We start from the raw sequence: 24,230 nt of genomic DNA on the forward strand, positions 1-24,230 counted from the left end.
ATCAGGTTAGTTACAACTTGGGTTGGAGTGAAAATCTACAGGAGGGTAGTTCGTTAGCCCTGGTCTAACAAACAGCGGTTTCTTATTCATTTATTAATTTGAACTTTTCTGTCAGTTCTTCAATAGTTTAATGTTGTGAGGAGCACTTTTGTAATGAATTCCATTGTAACGTTGAGCTCCTAGCTGGGGGATTCTCACGAAACAGGCACTTGACCACCAAAAAGTACCAGCAAAAATAAAAAAAAATCCAGCATAATTCCTCTTGGATCACTAAGATTAGGATCTGTATTTATCCATTTTATAATTATGTTTATTGATCAGATATGATGCATTTTTACTTCTTTTCCACTACTACCATTACGGTAGTGAGAATTTTTGCAAGTCCAAAATAGTTAAACAAATCCATTTCAAATGTAAAAAAATATTTGTGAATATTTCCTTAGTATTGGTGCATTCTGGGTAATGATGAGCAGGTTTCGGAGATGAGTGCATGTTTCAGACTGTTGCGTAGTTTTCCATTGAAAAACTGTACTGAGCTCTATTAGAGATTCAGTAACCCAATACATCAAACTGTTATTTGTTAATCCCAAATTACTCTCATAATTCGAAAATCGCTGATCTTAATGCAATTGACTAAAATACCCCTTATTTTAGTATAAGTACTGTAATTACATATGTATTTTCAAAAGTCAAATGTGGACTTAAAGGTGACTTTTCTTTGGAAAATATCATTTCTCCAAGGTCTTAACAGGTAATATTGGTGTATTAGGATGTGGATATGTGTGGTTCTAAGGTATTTTAGATGTATTTCTAAATTTTATGGAACCCTTTGGGCAAATGACATAACATGATATGCCTATAAAGTATCTAAATATGTGGGGTATGGACCAAGACTGTCTTGGGAAATCAAACAACAGTATAGGTAAGTGCTAAAACAGGTACACATGTCACAATGAGGGATATCCTCCTATAAGAGGCAGGGTTTCTCTTTGCTGAAACACAAATTCCAGATCGTGGCTTTAAGTAACTTAAAATGGTGTTTATACACCCATATTTCTTGACAACCTCTACTTAATCAAATAACTGTTTAACAAAAATCTATACAATAGGTGTAAGCAGTGGTCCTAGTAAATAATTAAAGTAAGCAGCACAGCATACCCATTGACTATACATTAGAATTTACTTATTCTCATTACCGAAAAGGACCTAAAAATTATGCAGTAATGAGACATGTGTTTTCAGTAAAGAGAGACCTGTAGCTTAATCTGCAAGTAGTAGGAGACAGCCAATGAGTCAGCAAACAATTGACTACATCACTAAAGCCCGTTCATGCGTAGGCCTGTGGCGGTCATGAAATTGTCAGCCGGTTATTGTCATGCAAAAGTATACCGGTCTCCCCGTAATTGATCGATAATTAGCATAAACATGTTTAGCAAATCAAATCAAACTTTATTCGTCACATGCAACAAGTGTAGACCTTACTGTGAAATGCTTACTTACAAGCCCTGAACCAACAATGCAGTTCAGTAAAGAGTTAAAATATTTACCAAATAAACGAAAGTAAAAAAAAAAAAAAATATTAAATAACAATACCGAGGTTATATACAGGGGGTAACGGTACGGAGGTACAGGTTAGTCGAGGTAATTTGTACATGTAGGTAGGGGTGAAGTGCCTATGCATAGATAATAAACAGAGTAGCAGCAGTGTAAAAACAAATGGGGGGGGGGGGGGTTAAGGTAAATAGTCTGGTGGCCATTTGATTAATTGTTCAGCAGTCTTATGGCTTAGGGGGTAGAAGCTGTTGAGGATCCTTTTGGACCTAGACTTGGCGCTCCGGTATCGCTTGCCGTGCGGTAGCAGAGAGAAGTCTATGACTTGGGTGACTGGAGTCTTTGACAAATTTTGGGGCTTTCCTCTGACATTGCCTAGTATATAGGTCCTGTATGACATGAAGCTTGGCCCCAGTGATGTACTGGGCCGGACACCCAGTGATGTACTGGGCCGGACACCCAGTGATGTACAAGCCGCTGATGCACGGCTTTGGAAAATCTACATTTTTTAAAAATGTCTAATAAATCAATGTAATATACACCATCAAATCAAAGTTTATTTGTCACGTGCACCGAATACAACAGGTGTAGACCTTACAGTAAAATGCTTACTTAGTCTCTAATCAATAGTGCAAAAAAGTTATTAGGTGGACAATAGGTAAGTAAAGATGCACACTATTTATTTTAGTCAGGTCGAAAGAAGCATATGAAGAAAATGTATTTCAGAAGAATAGGCTTGTTCATTTAGCTGACAAGATATACTTATGTCCCATGCCATTTATTTAAAATATGATTGTATAGTAAGAAGAATATAATATAACTTAGCTGAATAAAATAAAGGATATTTTTCCCATTACAGGGAGAGTGTGCATACAAAGGGGCTATGTGTAAATTAAAAGTGACCTTTTGAAATAGTTATTTTATGCTAGATTGAGAGTTATTTGTCAACTTTAGTTGTGAATGTTACAAACCTTAATGTCTTAGGAATCAACACATATATGGGCTGCATGATGTGACTATAGGCTATTGACGATTTGAGAAAGTAGCAAAAAAACCTTGCCCTCTGTTCTTCGCCTCAGGCTGCACAGCTGTTCTCTCATCAAGTGATGATATTTTCACGCATCAGACTATTCTCAAATGAATCTAATCTTTACTAATATGTAAAATTTGTTTCGACTTAGAATGGCCCATTTATCAAATGGGCAGGGGGAAAAATACATGTCATCTGTATGCGTTCAAATAGCGAATGGAGGCCACGGTTTCCGCCATTCCGTTTTGTAGGCTACATTTTTTTTTTATAGCAGAGCATGTGCTTCATATGAGCAGCTGATGAATAGATAGGACACGTAATTCACTCCAAGCATCAACCACTGTTTGAGGAGCATGATCTCGCTGCCCGACAGGTGATATTCCGTCCGCACTCTGTATGCCATGGGCTCTTCATGTTTTTTGCAACAAAACATATTTCTCTAAACTGTTGACAGACGTCAGCGTGGTCGAGAAAGGAATAAAGGAGAGGGGATGGAAAAACATGGTGAGATTCTGTACAGCTGAAGGTAATGTGTCACCCAATTAATTATGGAAACATAAACAATGCCCTATTACTAGGCTATTCAAAATCAAATACAAATGTACTAATTGTAGGCTAACTGTAAGCTGCCCTGCACAATCAATGAACCAACAGCATCGCCTAGGGCTATACAGTGCATTTGGAAATATTACATTGACATAAGTATTCAGACCCTTTACTCAGTACTTTGTTGAAGCACCTTTGGCAGTGATTACAGCCTCTAGTCTTCTTGGGTATAACGCTACAAGCTTGGCACACTTGTATTTGGGGAGTTTCTCCCATTCTTCTATGCAGATCCTCTCAAGCTCTGTCAGGTTGGATGGGGAGCGTTGCTGCACAGCTATTTTCAGGTCTCCAGAGATGTTCAATCGGGTTCAAGTCCGGGCTCTGGCCCGACCACTCAAGGACATTCAGAAACTTGTCCCGAAGCCACTCCTGTGTTGTCTTGACTGTGTGCTTAGGGTCGAGGTCCTGTTGGAAGGTGAACCTTCACCCCAGTCTGAGGTCCTGAGTGCTCTGGAGTAGGTTTTCATCAAGGACCTCTCAATTCTTTGCTCCGTTCATCTTTCCCTCAATCCTGACTATTCTCCCAGTCCCTGCCCGTGAAAAATATCCCCAGCATGATTCTGCTACCACCATGCCTCACTGTAGTGATGGTGCCAGGTTTCTTCCAGACGTGACGATTGGCATTCAGGCCAAAGAGTTCAATCTTGGTTTAATCAGACCAGAGAATATTTTTTCTCATGGTCTCGGAGTTTGCCAAAAGGCACATAAAGGACTCTGCCTTTTTACGAAGGAGTGGTTTCGTCTGGCCACTCCACCATAAAGGCCTGATTTGGTGGAGTGCTTCAGAGATGGTTGTCCTTCTGGAAGGTTCTTTCATCTTCACAGAGATGAAGGATAATTCCTTCGACCTGATGGCTTGGTTTTTGCTCTGTCATGCACTGTCAACTGTGGGACCTTAAATAGACAGTGGTGTGCCTTTCCAAGTCATGTCCAATCAATTGCATTTACAACGGGTAGACTCCAAGTTATTGATCATCCTAGTGATGTTTCTATCAAAATCGGATGCACCTGAGCTCAATTTCGAGTCTCATAGCAAAGGGTCTGAATTCTTATGTAAATACATTTTAAAAAATAAATGCATGTGAAAGCATTTCTAAAATCCTGTTTTTTGCTTTGTCATTATGGGGTATTGTGTGGAGATATAATTATTATTTTTTTTAACTGTATTTAATCCATTTTAGAATAAGTCTGTAACGTAACAAAATGTGGAAAAAGGGAAGGGGTCTGAATACTTTCCGAGTGCACTATACGTTCTCTCCCAGACTCATGGATAGAAAGTTTGGAGCATAGCATAAAGGTAACCAGTCCATCCAGTATGCATCATAAACCAGTCCACACTCAAAGGTGATTACTGGAGTTTGTTTAATTTTGGAGTGTAGGCTAGACCAATTATGTACCAAAGACATCTTAAATCTATGTTTTTGCATGTTTTCTAGCTGTGCGTAATATGTGGTAGGCTATGTATTGTATAACAGCACAATCATCATTTTAATTCTGGCTTGGGCTCATAAGCCTATGCATAAGCTCTAATATGCTATAGGTGTTTTTGAATTCATCACATTAGAAAGCACTGTCCATTTTGTTGTGTTGGGCTTTGAAACAACATCCACAAACATGTTTTACACTGTTTCAACCTGCTGTTGACCTTTTTGATCATCACAGTGAGGTACATTTTAAAAGTCAGAGAGGCCTACTGTTTTGATGATAAGTGTATGCTGTGCTTTTCAATTGTGACATCAACGCAAACACAGTGGTTAGAGGAACAACAGAGCCCGGCGTACCAGGCCATTAGGACCTAATGGTAGTTAGCAAGTTGGATAATACCAAAGCATGTCCAGAGTGCATAAAAGGCGATTACCATGTCACATGGAATTTTACTGCGGTCATGACTCATGACTGCCGGTGTGGCAGTAATATGGTCACTGCAACAGCCCTATGCATGCCTCCATGTTGGTAAGTTAATGGATCGCTAAGTTTTTCCCAATTTGAGTATTTTTTTTTTTTTTTTCGCTAATGATAAGGTCAAGTGTCATGAAGGGGTTGTTTGAGAATACAATCCTTATTCTGAAGTCATAGCCTGTAAGTGAAGAAATTAAATGAATTTGTGCTACTTCTTTAGATCAGGGGTTCTTAAACTTTTTCAGCCTGGGAGCCAAATGAGAAACTGTTTTCCTGGGACCCAAGCTCAGGAAAATATGCAACTATACGTACATATCGGTACATTTCATTGCCCTTAAGCCTAAAACAAATAACAATTAAATATCCATATAAATATTTTTATTTTCCCCCATTAAAAACTCTTACATATCTGTCTAGGTTGGAACTCTTACTGTTAAAATACAATAAATAATTTCATTCTGAACTGGAATAAACTGATTGATCACATCACACAGATGAATAACCACACACACACACACACACACACACACACACAGGCTTTTTGATAGTGCAACCCTAAGTAACAGTACAGATGAAAAATTATCAGTAGAAATGATTGTTGAAAGAAAGTCTTTTTAATTCTGAACTGGAATAAACTGATTAATCACATTACACAGATGTGGACCAGAAAACACACACAGTCCTAATGAGAGCAGGTCTATTCTGGGCTCTGTTTTTGACATTGCAACACTGAGGTTATGCTCAGCCTTAACTGTTTCTGTACTTGTTTTTTTAAACTGGACCAGAACATCTAGTGCTTTCTCAGTCAGGCAGGAGACCGCTTCCTGCTGTAGATGAGCAACCCAGAACTGTGTGAGTGTGTTTGCCTCTAAAAGCATCTCCCTTCAATCAGTTTATTCCAGTTCAGAATAATAATTATTGTATTTTAACAGCAACAGTTCCAACCTAGACTCGATTCCAACAATAATGCCTACAGTAAATGTACAGTGGGCCTGAACATTTTTCATCTTCATCTGTACTGTTACTAGGGTTGCACGATCAGTAGCTAGCTTGCTTTGGCGAATGTTAGCTGTGTACAAGGCCAGGGGATTGTTTTGAAAGAAACTCGCATCTACTACTATGAGAGTTAGTTAGTACTCTCTTATTTCTGCTTATCACCTGTTTATAAAATGACAACAATGCCTTGCTAGCCGACTGACTTTTCCACTGTTGAAGCACTGTTTCCTGAAGCATTCTGCCCTGTTCTGAAAGCTCTCCCTGGGTTTACCATCATGCGGTGGATGTTTGGTCAGGACTTGTCATTTATTAATTTGTTTTATGAGAGACTCATTACTAAACTCTTCACCGCACAAAACACACTGTGGGCGCTCCTCGTTATACGTTTGTATGAAAGAGAAACTCATCGCTGTATATTTTTTGTTTCGTGACAATTGAGCTCCGTCAGAACTTGTGGCTAGCACGAAGCCATTTGATGACAGAGGTGAGTGATGTTGAGTGAGAATGACAAGTCAGTGGCAGACAGCGCATCATCTGCTGCTGAACCACAGCGCTGCATCGTGTGTCGCGGAGCGATCTTTAAGAAAACTGCCGTAAACTGCGAAGCACACGGGCAACTCCCTCTCACTCACGCAGCTGGCAAACTGAGCAAAGACCGCTGCTAAACAGACAGCGCAGATGCACTTGGCCAGTAGCGTTTGCACGGATTGAGGGAGACAATGCCATCCTGTCTGATGTTCAGACTCTGCTTGCAGATGTAAGAGAAGAAATCCGTACTGCCCTTCCCCCTTCACTGTTGCTCCAAGCAGAGGAAACTGCAGTTCTGAAATGCATCAAAAAGTGTGAAGACTTCTGCCTGAAGCCCATACACGCCCAGAGTACATGTTGGACACATTATGCTGTCTCGCCACCTTGGCCTGGATGAGGGCAAGGTTCTTGGCAGTCTGGTGAAATACACTTCCAAGCAAGGGCTTTGGGATGGAGATGCAATATGGCAGTCGTGCCAACATATCTCATTAGCCACCTGGTGGAAGGGACTTTGTGGATCTGAGGCTCTTTCCCCTGTTGCCTCCATCCTCCAAATCCCACCAACATCAGCCTGCTCAAGGTTGGAAAGTGACAGCGAAGATGAGGCCTCAAAGTCTGATGTTCAAGAGGTGGACAGTGAGGAGGTCCAGGGAGAAGACATGGACGCCTGAGAGGAAGACAACCAAAGCTTTAGTTTCTAGACTATAATTTTACAGATGTATGTTAATCTTTTTTGGGAGATGCGATGGATCATTCAATATTCCCTTTTGTTGTTCAATGACATCATCCCATGTGACGAGTCAAATCGTTGAATTAGTTAAATTCGTAACAATTTTTGTTCCTATTGGAAGGATTTAATCATTTGTAATTGTCTACTTATGATAAGGTTAAAGGTTTGTTTCTGTTTCCATATGATATGGTAAATATATCCAATTCAAAAAATATCTACATTTTTAAATGGTATAAATATTAATGTGCCTATATTCCCGTTAATTCCCACGGAAAGTTTCCACCTCTGAATATTCCCCAAAATGTGCAACCCTAATCAAGGGTGAATAAAACATTAAAAAAATGATTGGAGTTTTTATAGCAAGTGTTATGGTAATGAGAAACATTTCCACACAGTGTTTTCATGTAATACGTATTATAATTTAATGTAAACTTCAACTAGTATCCATTTTTTTATGATTTAAGGACAAACACCATCATGTATTTTATTAAATTAAGTGACTGTTTTTGTTTATAAAATGACCTGATTTTGGGGGTGACACAATTCAGGTGAAACTAGAATGTATTTAAAACAAGACACTGTTCTATAAACTAGGCATCTTACTCTTCAGATTGATCGATAATAGTTGCAGATGCATCATGGTTTTCTAACTCCATTTGCTACTGCCATCGTTAGAATCACCCAGTATACCAGGGCCTTGTCTGGTCTGGCTGAGCTCATGCCCAGGTTGCTGCTGTATTTTGGCAGACTGCTTTTACAGTCACATGAAGAGTGCACCATCATGGCGGGGGATCATTTTTCATATATGCTAGCAGGTTTGGATTCCACAGCAGTAGCAGCAGCAGGCTGTTAGTGTGCCTCCTCACTAATGACAGAGCTAGGGCCTATTTTTGTCCCTGTAAAACACCAACAGTCACTGACCCTGCTTGTTTTGCGTGATTCATCGAATAGACGCCCCAGACATCAATACTGTGGCTTGGTACAAAGGTGATTCTTTATAAGGGACTTGGATGTCAATAGAGCACAGTAGCAACTATGTGCAGTAAAGGACTTTGGCAAATGATATTCCTAGTTGCTGTGGTTTTAGACTAGAGACCAGGGTAGTTGTGGCGATTTATCTGGTTGAATGTTTTCAGATTTTCCAGTACATTTCCTCCCGTTTGTATTTGCTGCAATGTTCAGCTGACTGAAGTCCCTCTTGCATGTCATTCAGCAGAGTGGCGGTAGTGCTGACTGCTGTGTTCTGTCCTCCGTGGTCTATTCTGCGACGCCACATGCGCCAAGATGGACTGTCTATTTTGGTGTTGCTTCCGATGCAATGGCTTTTGCCTCGCAATCACACCCGTAGCCAGTTACGCTTTAACTCTCCAACTCTCTAAAGCCTCACTTCAGCGGAGGAGCTGTGAACTCACTCAAAGGGGACAAGCTCTCAGGATGAAATTGAAGAACCACCACACAGAGACAGTGTTCAATCTCCATGTGTTGTGCAAACTCATGTAGCTTCTAGGCCCAAGCTATGGCCGAGGCGGACAAGTCACCAAAGCAAAGCCTTCCCAGCAGCACCGGCGCATTTTAAGATGTGGCCTTTGAATGGCTTTGAGATTAAGCTGTTCCTAATAGTTGTTGCTGTGAATGGCTCCCAGATTAGGCTATTCCCAGTAGGCCATCTAAGCCAGTACCTTTACACAAAGAGAGTCTAATGCTAAATTAATTTCCTCCCAAACTATTTTCCCCACCGCAAGAGCGGTTATATAAAGGAGGAATGTGAAGATGTAGGCTAATCCCCAAAAAGTGTCGGGTTACATAAAGGAGAAAGGCAGAGCTACAAGGATGTGAAGTGAATGTGGCTGTATTGAGTAACACAAATAAAACCTGAACTTTCATTGAGCTATCTCTTACAGCTAGCCTGTAGCAACAATGGCTCATGGTAGTTTCAACCTGCAATTCTACCCTGTCCGTTCCAACAGGAAGGCCACCTGCTACACGTTCAGGCTACTGGTAGTACTGTAATATTGTGTTGATTGAAAATTGAACTGTGTTGATCTGTGTTTCACCTTGCTATGATGTGATGTCTCTACAGCAGGCCAATGAAGCCCTCCACCACCAGCACCAGGTGGCCCAGAACAGCCTGCTGCCGCTGCTCAACTCTGGGAACGAGCCGGTGGACCAGAAGCCTGTTATGCCCATCCTCCTGGACCAGAAACCCCCCGCCAGTGCCGCCGAGCTCCTCAAAGACAACGTGGCCTGCGGGACTGGCAACGGCAGGGGACCCATGCCCGTGGTGAAGAAGGAGCATAAGAGCAAGACACCCTTCATCTGCGGCTACTGCAACAAGGCCTTCCGTGACAGCTACCACCTGCGGCGCCACGAATCCTGCCACACGGGCGTCAAGATGGTGTCGCGGCCCAAGAAGACTGCTCAGACAGCCCCCACCATGGTGCCTCTCATCTCCACCCTGCCCAGGGAGAATAGTGGGCAGCCCTCCTACATATCCACCATTGCAGGCATCCTCACCACGGCCACCCCCTCTGTGTCTTCAGCCTCCAGCATCATGTCTCCAGCCTCTATGATCAATGTACCCCAGCAGAGCCAGCCCAAAAAGCCTGCCAAGCTAGTGAAGAAGAACCACGGCTGTGAGATGTGTGGCAAGGCCTTCCGAGACGTCTACCACCTGAACCGTCACAAGCTGTCCCACTCGGACGAGAAGCCCTACGAGTGCCCCATCTGCCAACAGCGCTTCAAGAGGAAGGACCGCATGACCTACCACGTGCGCTCTCACGACGGTGGAGTCCACAAGCCCTATGTCTGTTCCGTGTGTGGGAAAGGCTTCTCCAGGTAGGCCCCAGGCCCAGCCATGCACATTCACGACCACTCGCTAGCTGCCATACATTTCAAGTAAAAGTGCTTGCTATTTATTACAAACTCAACTAATTCAGATCATGTAGGTACACGGTTATTAGTCTACATATTCTATATAGTGTTAGACAAGCACTTATAGAGATGCACTGAGATGGAGAGTGTATGACCATCAGTTGTTCAATGTGACGTTAACGTGGTGCACGTCCCATTTGGCTGCTGCCCTCACGGATTTATAGTAGCGTTGAATGGTCTTGACTCAGTGCCTTTGTGGTCCCCAGCATGTTTAAACAGTCACGCTTTAGAGAGCAGTTCAACTCCAGTGTCCAAGAGTTCCCCCCCCTGCGAGGACAGGCATGCAGGCAGAGAGGAATGAGGCAGGGGGAGGGGAAAGGCAGCTTCGATTTGTGTGTCATGCTGTGGTTCCCGCCAGCTCGTCACCCCTTCCCCAGGGAATGCCATTAAAACAGACATAGGAGGCAGCAGCCTGGGATTTCCTCTTACACACAGCAGATCCTGTGCTGCTGCTTAAGGCCGCTACACACTTTACGCAAACGCAGAGACGGGTGTTGTTTTCTATAGTTCTACGTACTTTTGTGCTGCCAAAATGTATACCATGCTCCATCACTCTGTTTGCGTAGGGTGTTTAGTGCCCTTTACAGGGCCCAGTTTGTTTTAAGTCTAACCCACCTGGAATGACTGTTCATTCTGGTCTTTCCAGGCATAGCCAACAGTGAGTGGCCTTGTAAGATTTCCTCTCAACATTTACTGCAACATCCACTCACTACTTCCAGCTATGTGTCACTTGTAATCTGTGGGCATGAGTAATGGCAAATTGACATCGCATTCCAAGAAGCAAAGGGCTCCTCTTACAGCTTGTTTAACCTGTTGGGGCTAGGGGGCAGTATTTTCACGGCTGGATAAAAAAACGTACCCGATTTCATCTGGTTACTAATCCTACCCAGTAACTAGAATATGCATATACTTATTATATATGGATAGAAAACACCCTAAAGTTTCTAAAACTGTTTGAATGGTGTCTGTGAGTATAACAGAACTCATTTGGCAGGCAAAACCCTGAGACATTTTCTGACAGGAAGTGGATACCTGATGTGTTGAATTACCTTTAAGCCTATGCCATTGAAACACACAGGGGTTGATTAATGTTTTGGCACTTCCTATTGCTTCCACTAGATGTCACCAGCCTTTACAAAGTGTTTTGAGTCTTTTACTGTGAGATCTGACCGAACAAGAGCCATGGAACGGTGATGGCCGATTAGACTCTGGCGCGAGTTCATGTTGGGTACCCTCGTTCCAATACGTTATAAAAGAGAATGCATTCGTCCACCTTGAATATTATTCATGTTCTGGTTAAAAAAGGCCCTAATGATTTATGCTATACAACGTTTGACATGTTTGAACGAACGTAAATATATTTTTTTCCCCTCGTTCATGAAGTGAAGTCCGGCGGGCTTAGATCATGTGCTAACAAGACGGAGATTTTTGGACATAAATGATGAGCTTTTTTGAACAAAACTACATTCGTTATGGACCTGTGATACCTGGAAGTGACATCTGATGAAGAGAATCAAAGGTAATGGATTATTTACATAGTATTTTCGATTTTAGATCTCCCCAACATGGCGGCTAGTCTGTATCGCAACGCGTATTTTTCTGGGCGCAGTGCTCAGATTATTGCAAAGTGTGATTTCCCAGTAAGGTTATTTTTAAATCTGGCAAGTTGATTGCGTTCAAGAGATGTAAATCTATAATTCTTTAAATGACAATATAATATTTTACCAATGTTTTCTAATTTTAATTATTTAATTTGTGGTGCTGACTTGACTGCCGGTTATTGGAGGGAAACAATTTCCTCAACATCAATGCCATAGTAAAACGCAGTTTTTGGATATAAATATGAACTTGATAGAACTAAAAATGCATGCATTGTCTAACATAATGTCCTAGGAGTGTCATCTGATGGAGATTGTAAAAGGTTAGTGCATCATTTTAGCTGGTTTTATGGTTTTGGTGACCCTGTCTTTGAATTGACAAAACATTACACACAGCTATTGTCAATGTACTCTCCTAACATAATCTAACTTTATGCTTTCGCCGTAAAACCTTTTTGAAATCGGACAACGTGGTTAGATTAAGGAGATGTTTATCTTTCAAAGGGTGTAAGATAGTTGTATGTTTGAAAAATTTGAATTTTGACATTTATTTGGTTTCAAATTTGCCGCTCTTGAAATGCACCTGCTGTTGATGGAGTGCACCACGGGGGGGACGCTAGCGTCCCACCTAGCCCATAGAGGTTAAAACAGTACTGTAGCATTGCAGCTGAATCGGGTACATTATTAATCACATACATACAATCATTAGATTGTTGTCTACAATATTATAACCTTAATGTGCTTTTACTTGTGGCAATAGTACTGTTTGTCGATCTTGAGACACCGTAGCCGGTATACACTTCCACAAAATAAACTCAAATCGGTCATTCATTTTGACGTTTTTAACAAGGAAATCTTAGTTGCGCAATTTTACATCTAACTAGCCCTCCCTGCTGCCCTCAAGTAAAACATTTTTTGCATGAAAACGATTTGTCTATTGTTGAATGAAAATACTTTATTGAAGAATCCCTGCTTTTGACCAATCACCGACTAAGGGGCGTAGACTTAGGCTTCCGAACTTGGGCTTGCCTCGAGAAAAAAATGTGGGCACGAACAGACTTATTATTTTTTTTTAATTGTAAAATAATTATATATTTTTTTGCCAATGGCCAAAACGTCATGATATATTCACAAACTTTTGAAAACTGTTTTGTGTGGGAAGCATGCGGACACCTTTAGGAGATATCTAGGCTAATCAGTGGAAGATGTAATTAAAATTACAGAACTCAAAGTTAAATGAGAAGAACAGGCTACAACATCAAGAGCCAACAGGTAAGCTGCTACTTAATAATACGAATGGAGTTGAAAGGGAAAAAGCGCTGCTATGTAGTCTCAATTGGCCTAGCTAACATTAGCTAGCTTAACTAACTTTTTGCGGTTTGAAGACTGGTACTATTTAATGAGATGATAAATAACTAGCAATAAAATAGTCTACGAGCGCGAGTCGACATGATTTGCTATCTTTCTCTCCCCCTCCCTGCTGCCCTCGTCACTCAAACTCAGACACACACACATAGTAGCAGCTCAAGCTGTCATTGACTACAGCTCTGGTTAATAGGGTTTGGCAGTATCCATATCATACCGTCCTTCTCTCATACCGGTGTATATATGGTGTTACAGGCTTACTACACAAGGGGTGCCAAAAAAACTCGCACAAAAAAACGTTGGGCGTCTATTACCAGAATGCTGACAAAATGAACACAAGTAATATCGAATTTCAATTGGAGGATGCTAGCTAAATACGCTAACAAGCACAAATGAAAATAAACAAATTGCAAAGACAGGCAATCCAACTCATGAAGTTATACATGTATAAGTAGGAGCTACTGAATGTCATTTTTGGTGAGTTTGGATATTTACAAGCGAATGTGAACGAGAGACATTGTGCAAATGAACAATGTTTTGAGACATACTTGTCTGAAGGAATCACAGTACTGGCTCTGAAGCAGCATGTGTAGGTTACATGTTATCTGTAGAGTTGCTAGGGAAACAGGCCTGCCTGCTCTGCTTGGAGAACAGGCCGAGAGCAGAAACTCAAGGAAATCAAGATGGTGGCAGCTATACAAATAACTCATCCAAAGGGCTTTGACTTCTCAAACATGGCAGAAAGCTAACACAATATGATGCCCTGTCACCTAATTAATTCAGCCACTTACTTAGATCAACTAGCAAGCTAAACTTAGGTGTGTGTTTTTTACACAGGAAAACATTTTTTTTTTTATAAAAAATTATTCAACCAGATAGGCCAGTTGAGAACAAGTTCTCACTTACAACTGCGACCTGGCCAAGATAAAGCAAAGCAGTGCGACAAAACCGAGTTACACATAAAAAAAATGTACAGTCAATAACAGTAGAAAAATGTATAGTGTGTGCAAATGTAGAAGATTAGGGATTACGATTTAGCATTAACAGTGGAGTAATAGATGTGCAGATGACGAGATACTGGGGTGCAAAAGAGCAAGAGGATAAGTAACAATATGGGAATGAGGTAGTTGGGTGTGCTATTTACAGATTGTCTGTGTACAGTGATCAGTAAGCTGCTTTGACAGCTGATGCTTAAAGTTAGAGAGGGAGATATAATTCTGCAGCTTTAGTGATTTTTGCAATTTTTCCAGTCATTGGCAGCAGAGAACTGGAAGGAAAGGCAGCCAAAGGAAGTGTTGGCTTTGGGGATGACCAGTGAAATATGCGTGCTACGGGGCGGTGCTGCTATGGTGACCAGTGAGCTGAGAAGGCGGGGCTTTACCTAGAAAAGGCTTATAGATGACCTGGAGCCAGTGGGTTTGGCGACGAATATGAAGTGAGGGCCAGCCAATAAGAGCATACAGGTCGCAGTGGTGGGTAGTGTATGGGGCTTTGGTGACAAAACGGATGGCACTGTGATGGACTACATCTAATTTGCTGAGTAGAGTGTTGGAGGCTATTTTGTAAATGACATCGCTGAAGTCAAGGATCGGTAGGATAGTCAGTTTTACAAGGGAATGTTTGGCAGCATGAGTAAAGGAGGCTTTGTTGCAAAATAGGAAGCCAATTCTTTATTTAATTTTGGATTGGAGATGCTTAATGTGAGTTTGGAAGGAGAGTTTACAGTTTAGCCAGACACCTTGGTATTTGTAGTTGTCCACATATTCTAAGTCAGAACCGTCCAGAGTAGTGATGTTAGACGGGCGGGCAGGTGTGGGCAACGATCGGTTGAAGAGGATGCATTTCGTTTTACTTGCATTTAAGAGCAATTGGAGGCCACGGAAGGAGTGTTGTATGGCATTGAAGCTCGTCTTGAGGTTAGTTAACACAGTGTCCAAAGAAGGTACATTTCCATGATTCAGATTTATAATTTGTAATATTTAGGTACAATGGCATTACCATGGCAGTTCCAATCATTTGTTTTGACTTGGGGGGGGCTCCAGAGTGGCGCAGCGGTCTAAGAGGCGCCACTGCGTCTCAGGGCAAGAGGCGCCACTGCGTCTCAGGGCAAGAGGCGCCACTGCGTCTCAGGGCAAGAGGCGCCACTGCGTCTCAGGGCAAGAGGCGCCACTGCGTCTCAGGGCAAGAGGCGCCACTGCGTCTCAGGGCAAGAGGCGCCACTGCGTCTCAGGGCAAGAGGCGCCACTGCGTCTCAGGGCAAGAGGCGCCACTGCGTCTCAGGGCAAGAGGCGCCACTGCGTCTCAGGGCAAGAGGCGCCACTGCGTCTCAGGGCAAGAGGTCTAAGAGGCGCCACTGCGTCTCAGGGCAAGAGGCGCCACTGCGTCTCAGGGCAAGAGGCGCCACTGCGTCTCAGGGCAAGAGGCGCCACTGCAGTCCCTGGTTCGAATCTAGGCTGCATCACATCCGGCCGTGATTGGGAGTCCCATAGGGCGGCGCACAATTGGCCCAGCGTCGTCTGGGTTTGGCCGATTTTTATTATTAAAAAAAAATATATATATATATATTTTTTTTTTATTATTATTTTTTTTTTTTTATAGGCCGTCATTGTAAATAAGAATTTGTTCTTAACCGACTTGCCTAGTTAAATAAATAAAAAAAATACTTGAAAGCTAAAACCATGGTACATTTCCATGATTCAGACCATACCATGGTATAAGTGAAAGCACAATGCTAGTACCATGGTGTGAATGAAAGTACCATGGTACATTTTTGTATGGGTTTATACAATTTATCTTCTTAACACTACTGCTAACCTTATGCGTAACCTCAAATTATGACCAAATAGCTACGTTTAAAAAATAAAAAAAATCATACATTTTTACTTTGTGGTTGTGGTAACTAGTGGAAACCCTTTCACTGCGAGGTTGCCAAAACAAAAAGTTTTACTTTACATGAACTTTGACTGTAGTAAACCGCTGTAGTGAATCTACTCAATGCTGACACCTAGTGGTGACATTACGAACAGGATGTTACTGCATTTCACTGAATAATTTGAACAGATTTACTTTGAGACAAAGTTTTATTAATTCATCCCTTCTTGTTTCTTATTCACTGCCCTGGATAGACACATCTTTAAATTGTACTTGAAGTAAACTGAACAAGTGTTTTGTATTTATAGAGGATATAGTTGCTTTTTGGTGGATATCATGTAAACCACAAATAAAAGGTCCTTAAATTATGTACATTTTAATATTTAGCTAAAGCTGCAATATGTAACTTTTTGGGAGACCAAACCAAATTCACATAGAAATGTGTTATAGATCTGTCATTCTCATTTAAAGCAAATCTAAGAAGCAGATCTGTTCTATGTGCGCTATTTCAATGCTTCCCGTTCTTAAGTTTAGTTTTTGCGTCTTACTTTCGGTTTTGTATACCAGCTGAAAATGCAATATTTTTGATTATGGAGAATATATTTCACAGTACAATGATTCTCTACACTATACTTGCTTGTTTTGTCACATATATCGAAATGATGCGAACCAGGAAATGGCGCAGTGATTTCTGCATAATGCATCTTTAAGAAATCATAATTTTGATATGTGTTAATCATTTGGAGCACAATTTGAATTTATTTTTAATTCCACCCCCCCCAAAAAAAATACAGAGACTTTTCCCTCCCCGAAATTGGTATCGGACCCAAGCTCTAATCTTCAGCTGTTTTGAAGCTGGTGTACAAAACCGAAAGTAAGACGCAAAAACTAAACTTAAGAACGGGAAGCATAGAAATAGCGCACATAGAACAGATCTACCGCTTCTTAGACTTGCTTTCGAGAGTGACAGATCTATAACATACATTTCTATGTGAATTTGGTCAGATCACCCAAAAAATTATATTGCCGCTTTAAATGTTTTCACATTTAAACATTAACACCCTTAGATTAAATAAGAACATTCGTTTGTTGTGACCATTGCTAGTTTAAACCGCTCAGCTCTTGGTTGTAACTCCTCTATTTTTTTGATGTTGGGAGTTGGTAACATTTGTAGGTGTTTCCATGCTTTGGACCAATCAAAATCAACTTGATACTCATGTCATATTCATCAACAGATCCGTGGTATTGTATTCCTCTAACCCAGGTCAATCAACGTTCCGGGGACGTTTCTATGGCGTTTTAAAGGGAAAGACTCATAAATACACCATGAAAACGGGAACAGATTGTCTTTGGGGAGGGTAGATATTTAAACTCAGTCTGTTAGCTTTGTAAATTAATATATAGACCCAATTTTGTTTTGTAGTCAGCAGATTTAATTTTGAAAAAATCCCTATCACACTCTAACCTGCAGCCACTAGCTAGTTTGTCAGTTGACATTTTGAAGTTGGCGCAGTGACATGTTTATTTTGAGCAGCGTCCACTAATTTTGACCATGGCCGTAATTACATTGTATTCACTCTAATCATGCTAAATTCTCAGAGTAAATTGTCTGCAACTTGTTAACCATGTATGGTAGACATAGGGTCTTGACCTTTGTTTTTCCAATGCAATTCTCTGTTGACTGAACATTTCTTTATGAACATTGAATGAAATAATACTTTTATGGGTTGGGTGTCTGTCCAAACTGTAATCTTAGAGCTGGGCAGTTAAGGGAAGAACCCGGCTTAGTTCCAACACAGTGACGCGGAGGTTTATCGGCACTTTGAGGCCGGCCAGCAGAATAACGTAACTCTGAGTCACTGTCAGCCAGCCAGGTCTGCAGGCGCTCCCGCTCTCTTCTTGCTCCCCTCTCTCTCTCTCTTCTCTCTGTGTGTTTGTGTGTGTGTGTGTAAGCTGATGTCCTCCTTGGTTAACAGTGAAAAGAAGTTATTCTGGTTCACAGCACTCCTGAAAAGATTCCACTTGACTCATCTCCTTTGTAACAAAACCACTACCAGTGTGAAACTGTCTCGCTTTGGCCCAGCTGTTAGTTTTGGAGTTCTCCACACCATTCCTTATGACAGTGATGAAATTATTTAGCTCCTAGCCTGTCTGCTGTTGTCCAGGTTTTCAGTCAAACTAATGGGAGCTGCGATGAGTGGGATGTGTGAACAGTGGAGTCTCACTGGAAAGGTCAAAAGTTAAGAAACTGTGTGTGTGTGTGTGTGTGTGTGTGTTAATATTCTACAGCAAGATGAACTTTTTTTCACCTCTCTCCTCCAGGCCAGACCACCTGAGCTGCCACGTGAAGCATGTCCACTCCTCAGAAAGACCGTTCAAATGCCAAGTAACGGTAAGAGAGAGAGAGAGAGAGCTGTACTGTGTGGCCTTATTAGGGCCACTTGTCAACAGCTCATTATTGACAACTGCATGTCTGTCAGATTTCATGAACTCTCCCACTTAGCACTTTCTTCTCTGCCGGCTCGGACAGTACTTGTTAGTTTCCAGCATCGAAAGGAATGAAGATAACTGTGCCCGACTAGTGTCTTTTAAAATGAGCCCGTTAGTCATAGAGAGTGCCGTAATGGCAGTCTGTTCATGACACCATACTCCAGTAGGCTCTGCCCTGTGGCCCCAGTAGAGATTTATGATGATCTATAAGCCTTTATAGTTGGACATGTTCCATGCAGTCTGAATGATGAAAGCAGGATGTGTTAGATAAATGATTAAAGCTACACTTGGCACCAAGCTGGAGCACAAAGCTGGGTGGCCCTTTGAATAGTAGTGTGCCTCTGGCCTGACCTTCTGACCCTGTCCTGTTCTCCTCTCCTCCCCCAGGCCTGTACTTCTGCCTTCGCCACCAAAGACAGACTGCGTTCCCACATGATCCGACATGAAGGGAAGGTCACCTGCAACATCTGCGGCAAGATGCTGAGCGCAGCCTACATCACCAGCCATCTAAAGACACACGGCCAGACCAACTTTAATTCCTCTAACAAAGGTAAGTCACGTTAGCCCTATCTCACCAGCCACTGCCCCCCTCCCAACTTAAACAAACTGTCTTCCTAATTTAATAGATTTGATTTAATACTTTATTGACTCTTTAGGTGAACAGCAGCTCCTGGCATACACATGCACACAAAATCAAGAAACAGGACATAGCCTACACAACTTCACTTATGGACACGACACACGTTTGATCATGTAGTGTATGTGGACACCTGCTCGTCAAACATCTCATTCCAAAAATCATGGGCTTTAATATGGAGTTGGCCCACCCTTTTCTGCTATAACAGCCTCCACTCTTCTGGGAATGCGTACCACTAAATGTTGGAACATTTGCTGCAAGGACTTGCTTCCAGTCAGCCACGCGCATTAGTGAGGTTGGGCACTGATGTTGCGTGATTAGGCTTGGCTCGCAGTCGGCGTTCCGATTCATCCCAAAGGTGTTTGATCGGGTTGAGGTCAGGGATCTGTGCAGGCCAGTCAAGTTCTTCCACACCGATCTTGACAAAGCATTTCTGTATGGACCTCGCACTGCATGGGGGCATTGTCATGCTGAAACAGGAAAGGGCCTTCCACAAACTTGGAAGCATAGAATAATCTAGAATGTCATATTCTGTAGTGTGAAGATTTCCCTTCACTGGAACTAAGGGGCCTAGCGCGAACCATGAAAAACAGCCCCAGACCATTATTCCGCCTCCACCAAACTTTACAGTTGACACTATGCATTTGGGCAGGTAGTGTTCTCCTGGCATCCGCTAAATCCAGATTCATCCGCCTGTGGCCTATCACTTCGTTCCTGAGCAGTTATTGCTCTTGGAAATTTCCACTTCACAATAATGGCACTTACCGTCGACCGGGGAAGCTATAGCAGGGCAGAAATTTGACAAACTGCTGACTTGTTGGAAAGGTGTCATCCTATGACGGAGTTCTTCAGTAAGGTCATTCTACTGCCAATGTTGGTCTATGGAGATTGCATGGCTGTGTGCTCTATTTTATACACCTGTCAGCAACGGATGTGGCTGAAATAGCCTGAATCCGCTAATTTGAAGTGGTGCCCACATACTTTTGTATATACATTGCATTCGGTAAGTATTCAAGACCCCTTTACGTTTGCCACATTTTATGTTACAGCCTTATTCTAAAATGGATTAAATCGGTTTTTTTCTTCCTTCGTCAATCTACACACAATACCCCATAATGACAAAGAAAAAAAACGTTTGTAGAATTCTTTGCAAATGTATAAAAAAATACAAAGCTGAAATATCACATTTACTTAAGTATTCAGACCCTTTACTCAGTACTTTGTTGAAGCACCTTTGGCAGCGATTACAGCCTTGAGTCTTCTTGGGTATGATGCTGCAAGCTTGGCACACCTGTATTTGGGGAGTTTCTTCCATTCTTCTCTGCAGATCCTCTCAAGCTCTGTCAGGTTGGATGGGGAGTGTCGCTGCACAACTATTTTCAGGTCTCTCCAGAGATGTTAGCTCGTGTCCATGTCTGGGCTCTGGCTGGACCACTCAAGGACATTCAGACACTTGTCCCGAAGCCACTCCTGCGTTGTCTTGGCTGTGTGCTTAGGGTCGTTGTCCTATTGGAAGGTGAACCTTTGCCCCGTTCTGAGGTCCTGAACGCTCTGGAGCAGGTTTTCATCAAGGATCTCTATCTACTTTGCTCCGTTCATCTTTCCCTCGATCCTGACTAGTCTCCCAGTCCCTGCTGCTGAAAAAACAGCTTGATTCTGCCACCACCATGCTTTACTGTAGGGATGGTGCCAGGTTTCCTCCAGACGTGAGGCTTCCGTCTGGCCACTCTACCATAAAGGCCTGATTGGTGGAGTGCTGCAGAAATGGGAGAAATTTTCAGAAGGGCAACCATCTCCACAGAGGAATTCTGGAGCTCTGTCAGAGTGACCATCGGGTTCTTGGTCACCTCCCTTACCAAGGCCATTCTCCCCCGATTGCTCAGTTTGGCTGGACGGCCAGCTCTAGGAAGAGTTGGTGGTTCCAAACTTCTTCCATTAAAGAATGATGGGGGCCACTGTTTTCCGGGGGACCGTCAATGCTGCAGACATTTTTTGGTACCCTGCCCCAGATCTGTGCCTCGACACAATCCTGTCTTGGAGCTCTACAGACAATTATTTCAACCTCCTTACTTGGTTTTTGCTCTGAAATGCGCTGTGAAATGTGGGACCTTATGTTGACAGGTGTGTGCCTTTCCATATCATGTGCAATCAATAGAATTTACCACAGGTGGACTCCAATCAAGCTGTAGAAACATCTCAAGGATGATCAATGGAAACAGGATGCATCTGAGCTCAATTTCGAGTCTCTTCGCAAACGGTCTGAATAATGTAAATAAGGTTTTTCTGTTTTATTTCTAATACATTTGCAAAAATATCTTAACCTGTTTTCGCTTTGTCATTGTGTGTATGGATTGAGTTTTATTTTATTTAATCCATTTTAGAATACGTCTGTAACGTAACAAAATGTGGGAAAAGCCAAGGGGTCTGAATACTTTCCCAATGCGCTGTATAGTGTATTTAAAACAGACATATAGATTTAAATATGTGGGAAACCGGTTTAAAATAACTACTTCAAAGGGCTTCAAAAGTTCTTACTATATTTTTTTTGTATACACATTGAACATCCACACTTATCATCCCATCGCTGACACTTTCCTAGAAGTCTTGTTTTACTCCATACCAAGGCAGTGTGCAAGAGGCCAGTGCTTGGGATAACCTCACTAGGTGATCTCACATTACAGTGTAAATCTCATGTTTGATTGGTGCTGACTTTATCCTTAGGCAGGTTTCATTGTCTGTGTGGTAGAGCTACAGGACATGGAAGCTCCCACCTTACGTTTACCAAGATGACCATGTCCTCCTCGCTATTTACATTTCCCCATTTCTCTTCAGTTACATTGTATTTTCAAACATGAATTGGGTGTTACAATCCGTTGAGTGGAGAGATGTATACGCTATGCTATACGTACTTATTTTAAATATTTGTTTTGTCTGTACATGGTATGTAATCTGACTTTCTGGTTGACAGAAGTGAATGGCCTGTGGCGAAAATCTGTTCTAAATGTAAAGCGCTTTCAGCAATTGGCTCATGTTTGAGCACAGAGGAAAGTGGAACACAAAGTGAGATCTGATCCCACCACAACAACCTTACATCTTCCCCGCTTGATTGATTTGTGAAACTTTCACAGATTTAGAAGAAGGGGCAGGGTTTTTGTCAGAGGATCGCTCTTCCATGGGTCTTTTATAGTCAGTGTTATTGACATCTTTGGTGGCATGAACTCAAGTTTACTTTGTATTACTGCATAGTAAATCATTCAAAAAAAGCCTTGCTACCGTAACCATTAGGAGCACCTGTTCTTTTCATGAGACTGACCAGGAGAATCCAGGTGAAAGATATGATCCCTTATTGATGTCACTTGTTAAATCCACTTCAATCAGTGTAGATGAAGGGGAGGAGACAGGTTAAAAAAGTTTTTTTAAGCCTTGAGACATTTGAGACATGGATTGTGTATGTGTGCCATTTAGAGGGTGAATGGGCAAGACAAAATATTGAAGTTCCTTTTGAACGGGGTATGGTAGTAGGTGCCAGGCGCACCGGTTTGAGTGTCAAGAACTGCAACACTGCTGGGTTTCCCGTGTGTCTCAAGAATGGTCCACCACCCAAAGGACATCTAGCCAACTTGACACAATTGTGGGAAGCATTGGAGTCAACATGGGCCAGTATCCCTGTGGAACACTTTCAACAGCTTGTAGTGCATGCCCCCACAAATTGAGGCTGTTCTGAGGCCAAAATGGGGGGTGCAACTCAATATTAGGAAGGTGTTCCTAATGTTTTGTGCATCGTCTACAAGTGTATAATAATAACAACGTTGTCAAGTACAGCCCAATAACTCGTTTCTTCCTCAGCCTTCATGCTATAACTATGTGTCTGATTATTTCTTGTTTATTCACCAGATATTTTCCATTTCTGAAAGTGCTGTATTTGAGTTGTGGTGAATCACTGCTCAAAAGGTCTAGTCAATAACAAAGTATAATCAACATTCCTGTTTCAGTTACTCAGACAGTAGAAGCGACAAGGCCTTTCCCTGGCCACTGAAGGGAAAGCCATTAGCTGCTATGTTGTTTATTCACTCTGCATTAGCTACCATCTGAACGAGCCACCTTTCTCCCAAGGCTCCACAACACAAGGCAGACATATACTGCACAGAGAACTCGACGAATAGGATATTGCTTGTCACCACAGTAATCCTATGACCCGTTCCCTCCTCCCCCTGGGGACTTGTAGGCCAGGGTGTGTGCCACCGTTCTGGTGTTTGTACCAACGTTGCCCACCTGAAGTGGGGCCTGTAGAGTGCACTGAGAGAGTGGCGCCCTAGCCCTTTTATAACCCCTGTGTGTCTATTTCTGAATAGGGGACTGGCAGTGGAACTCCTCAGGGGGACGAAAAGGTAATAATAATAATAATAATAGTAGCATTGTGTGAAAACCTTACCCCAACACCCCTGCCCGCAACCCAAGAATACACACAGTCACATCACACACACAAGTATAAAGCAAGGATAAATAGATGTTAGGATGTGGGTAAAACTCCCAAAGGGGGGAGGGCAGCGGCGCATTTCTGCCGAGAGCCAAATGAATATAGGGAAAACACCACATGACAGTGTGTCACTTAATTTACAAACATTGCATCATCATTGCATTCCATAGACGTTTCTGTGCCTTCATTTTAAAACTGTTTTACTCTACTATGTAGAGATATTTGTTTTTTTTACACTGTTTAACCTATACATGATTTACCTGCTTCAGTATTTATTTTTTAGAAAAGCATGTATTTGCCGCATTTCAAGAAAAGTGTGAAATGGTTATTGTTATTGTCAGTTTTAGTTTAATTTGTGCTGCAGGTGAGTCAAGGCAGTAGCAGTAAAGAGAAGAATGCTGAAGGCGTATACTGCAAAAATAATCTCTGTGCCCTGCAAAAAATAATCTATGCAAAATAGTCGAGTACAGACAGCATTCCTCCCTCTGTTTTAATGGCGGGGAATAACCAGTAAGTCCGTG

At 42.1% G+C, this 24,230-nt stretch overlaps 1 protein-coding gene across 4 annotated transcripts in view; it reads left to right on the forward strand.

Moving 5' to 3' along the window:
- Positions 1-24,230, forward strand: part of LOC106603282 (vascular endothelial zinc finger 1) — a 62,721-nt gene that overhangs the window by 35,987 nt on the left and 2,504 nt on the right. For 3 of the 4 annotated variants that reach the window (XM_014196736.2, XM_045717017.1, XM_014196734.2), the window contains 4 exons: positions 9,421-10,175; positions 18,428-18,497; positions 18,983-19,145; positions 23,585-23,620. In XM_014196736.2, the coding sequence (XP_014052211.1) occupies positions 9,520-10,175; positions 18,428-18,497; positions 18,983-19,145; positions 23,585-23,620 (925 nt within the window). In that variant the 5' untranslated portion in view covers positions 9,421-9,519. The remainder of the gene's footprint in view (positions 1-9,420; positions 10,176-18,427; positions 18,498-18,982; positions 19,146-23,584; positions 23,621-24,230) is intronic. The other variant, XM_045717018.1, reaches the window with a different exon arrangement.

This window comes from Salmo salar, chromosome ssa04 (genome assembly GCF_905237065.1).
Source record: "Salmo salar chromosome ssa04, Ssal_v3.1, whole genome shotgun sequence".
Lineage (NCBI taxonomy): Eukaryota > Metazoa > Chordata > Actinopteri > Salmoniformes > Salmonidae > Salmo > Salmo salar.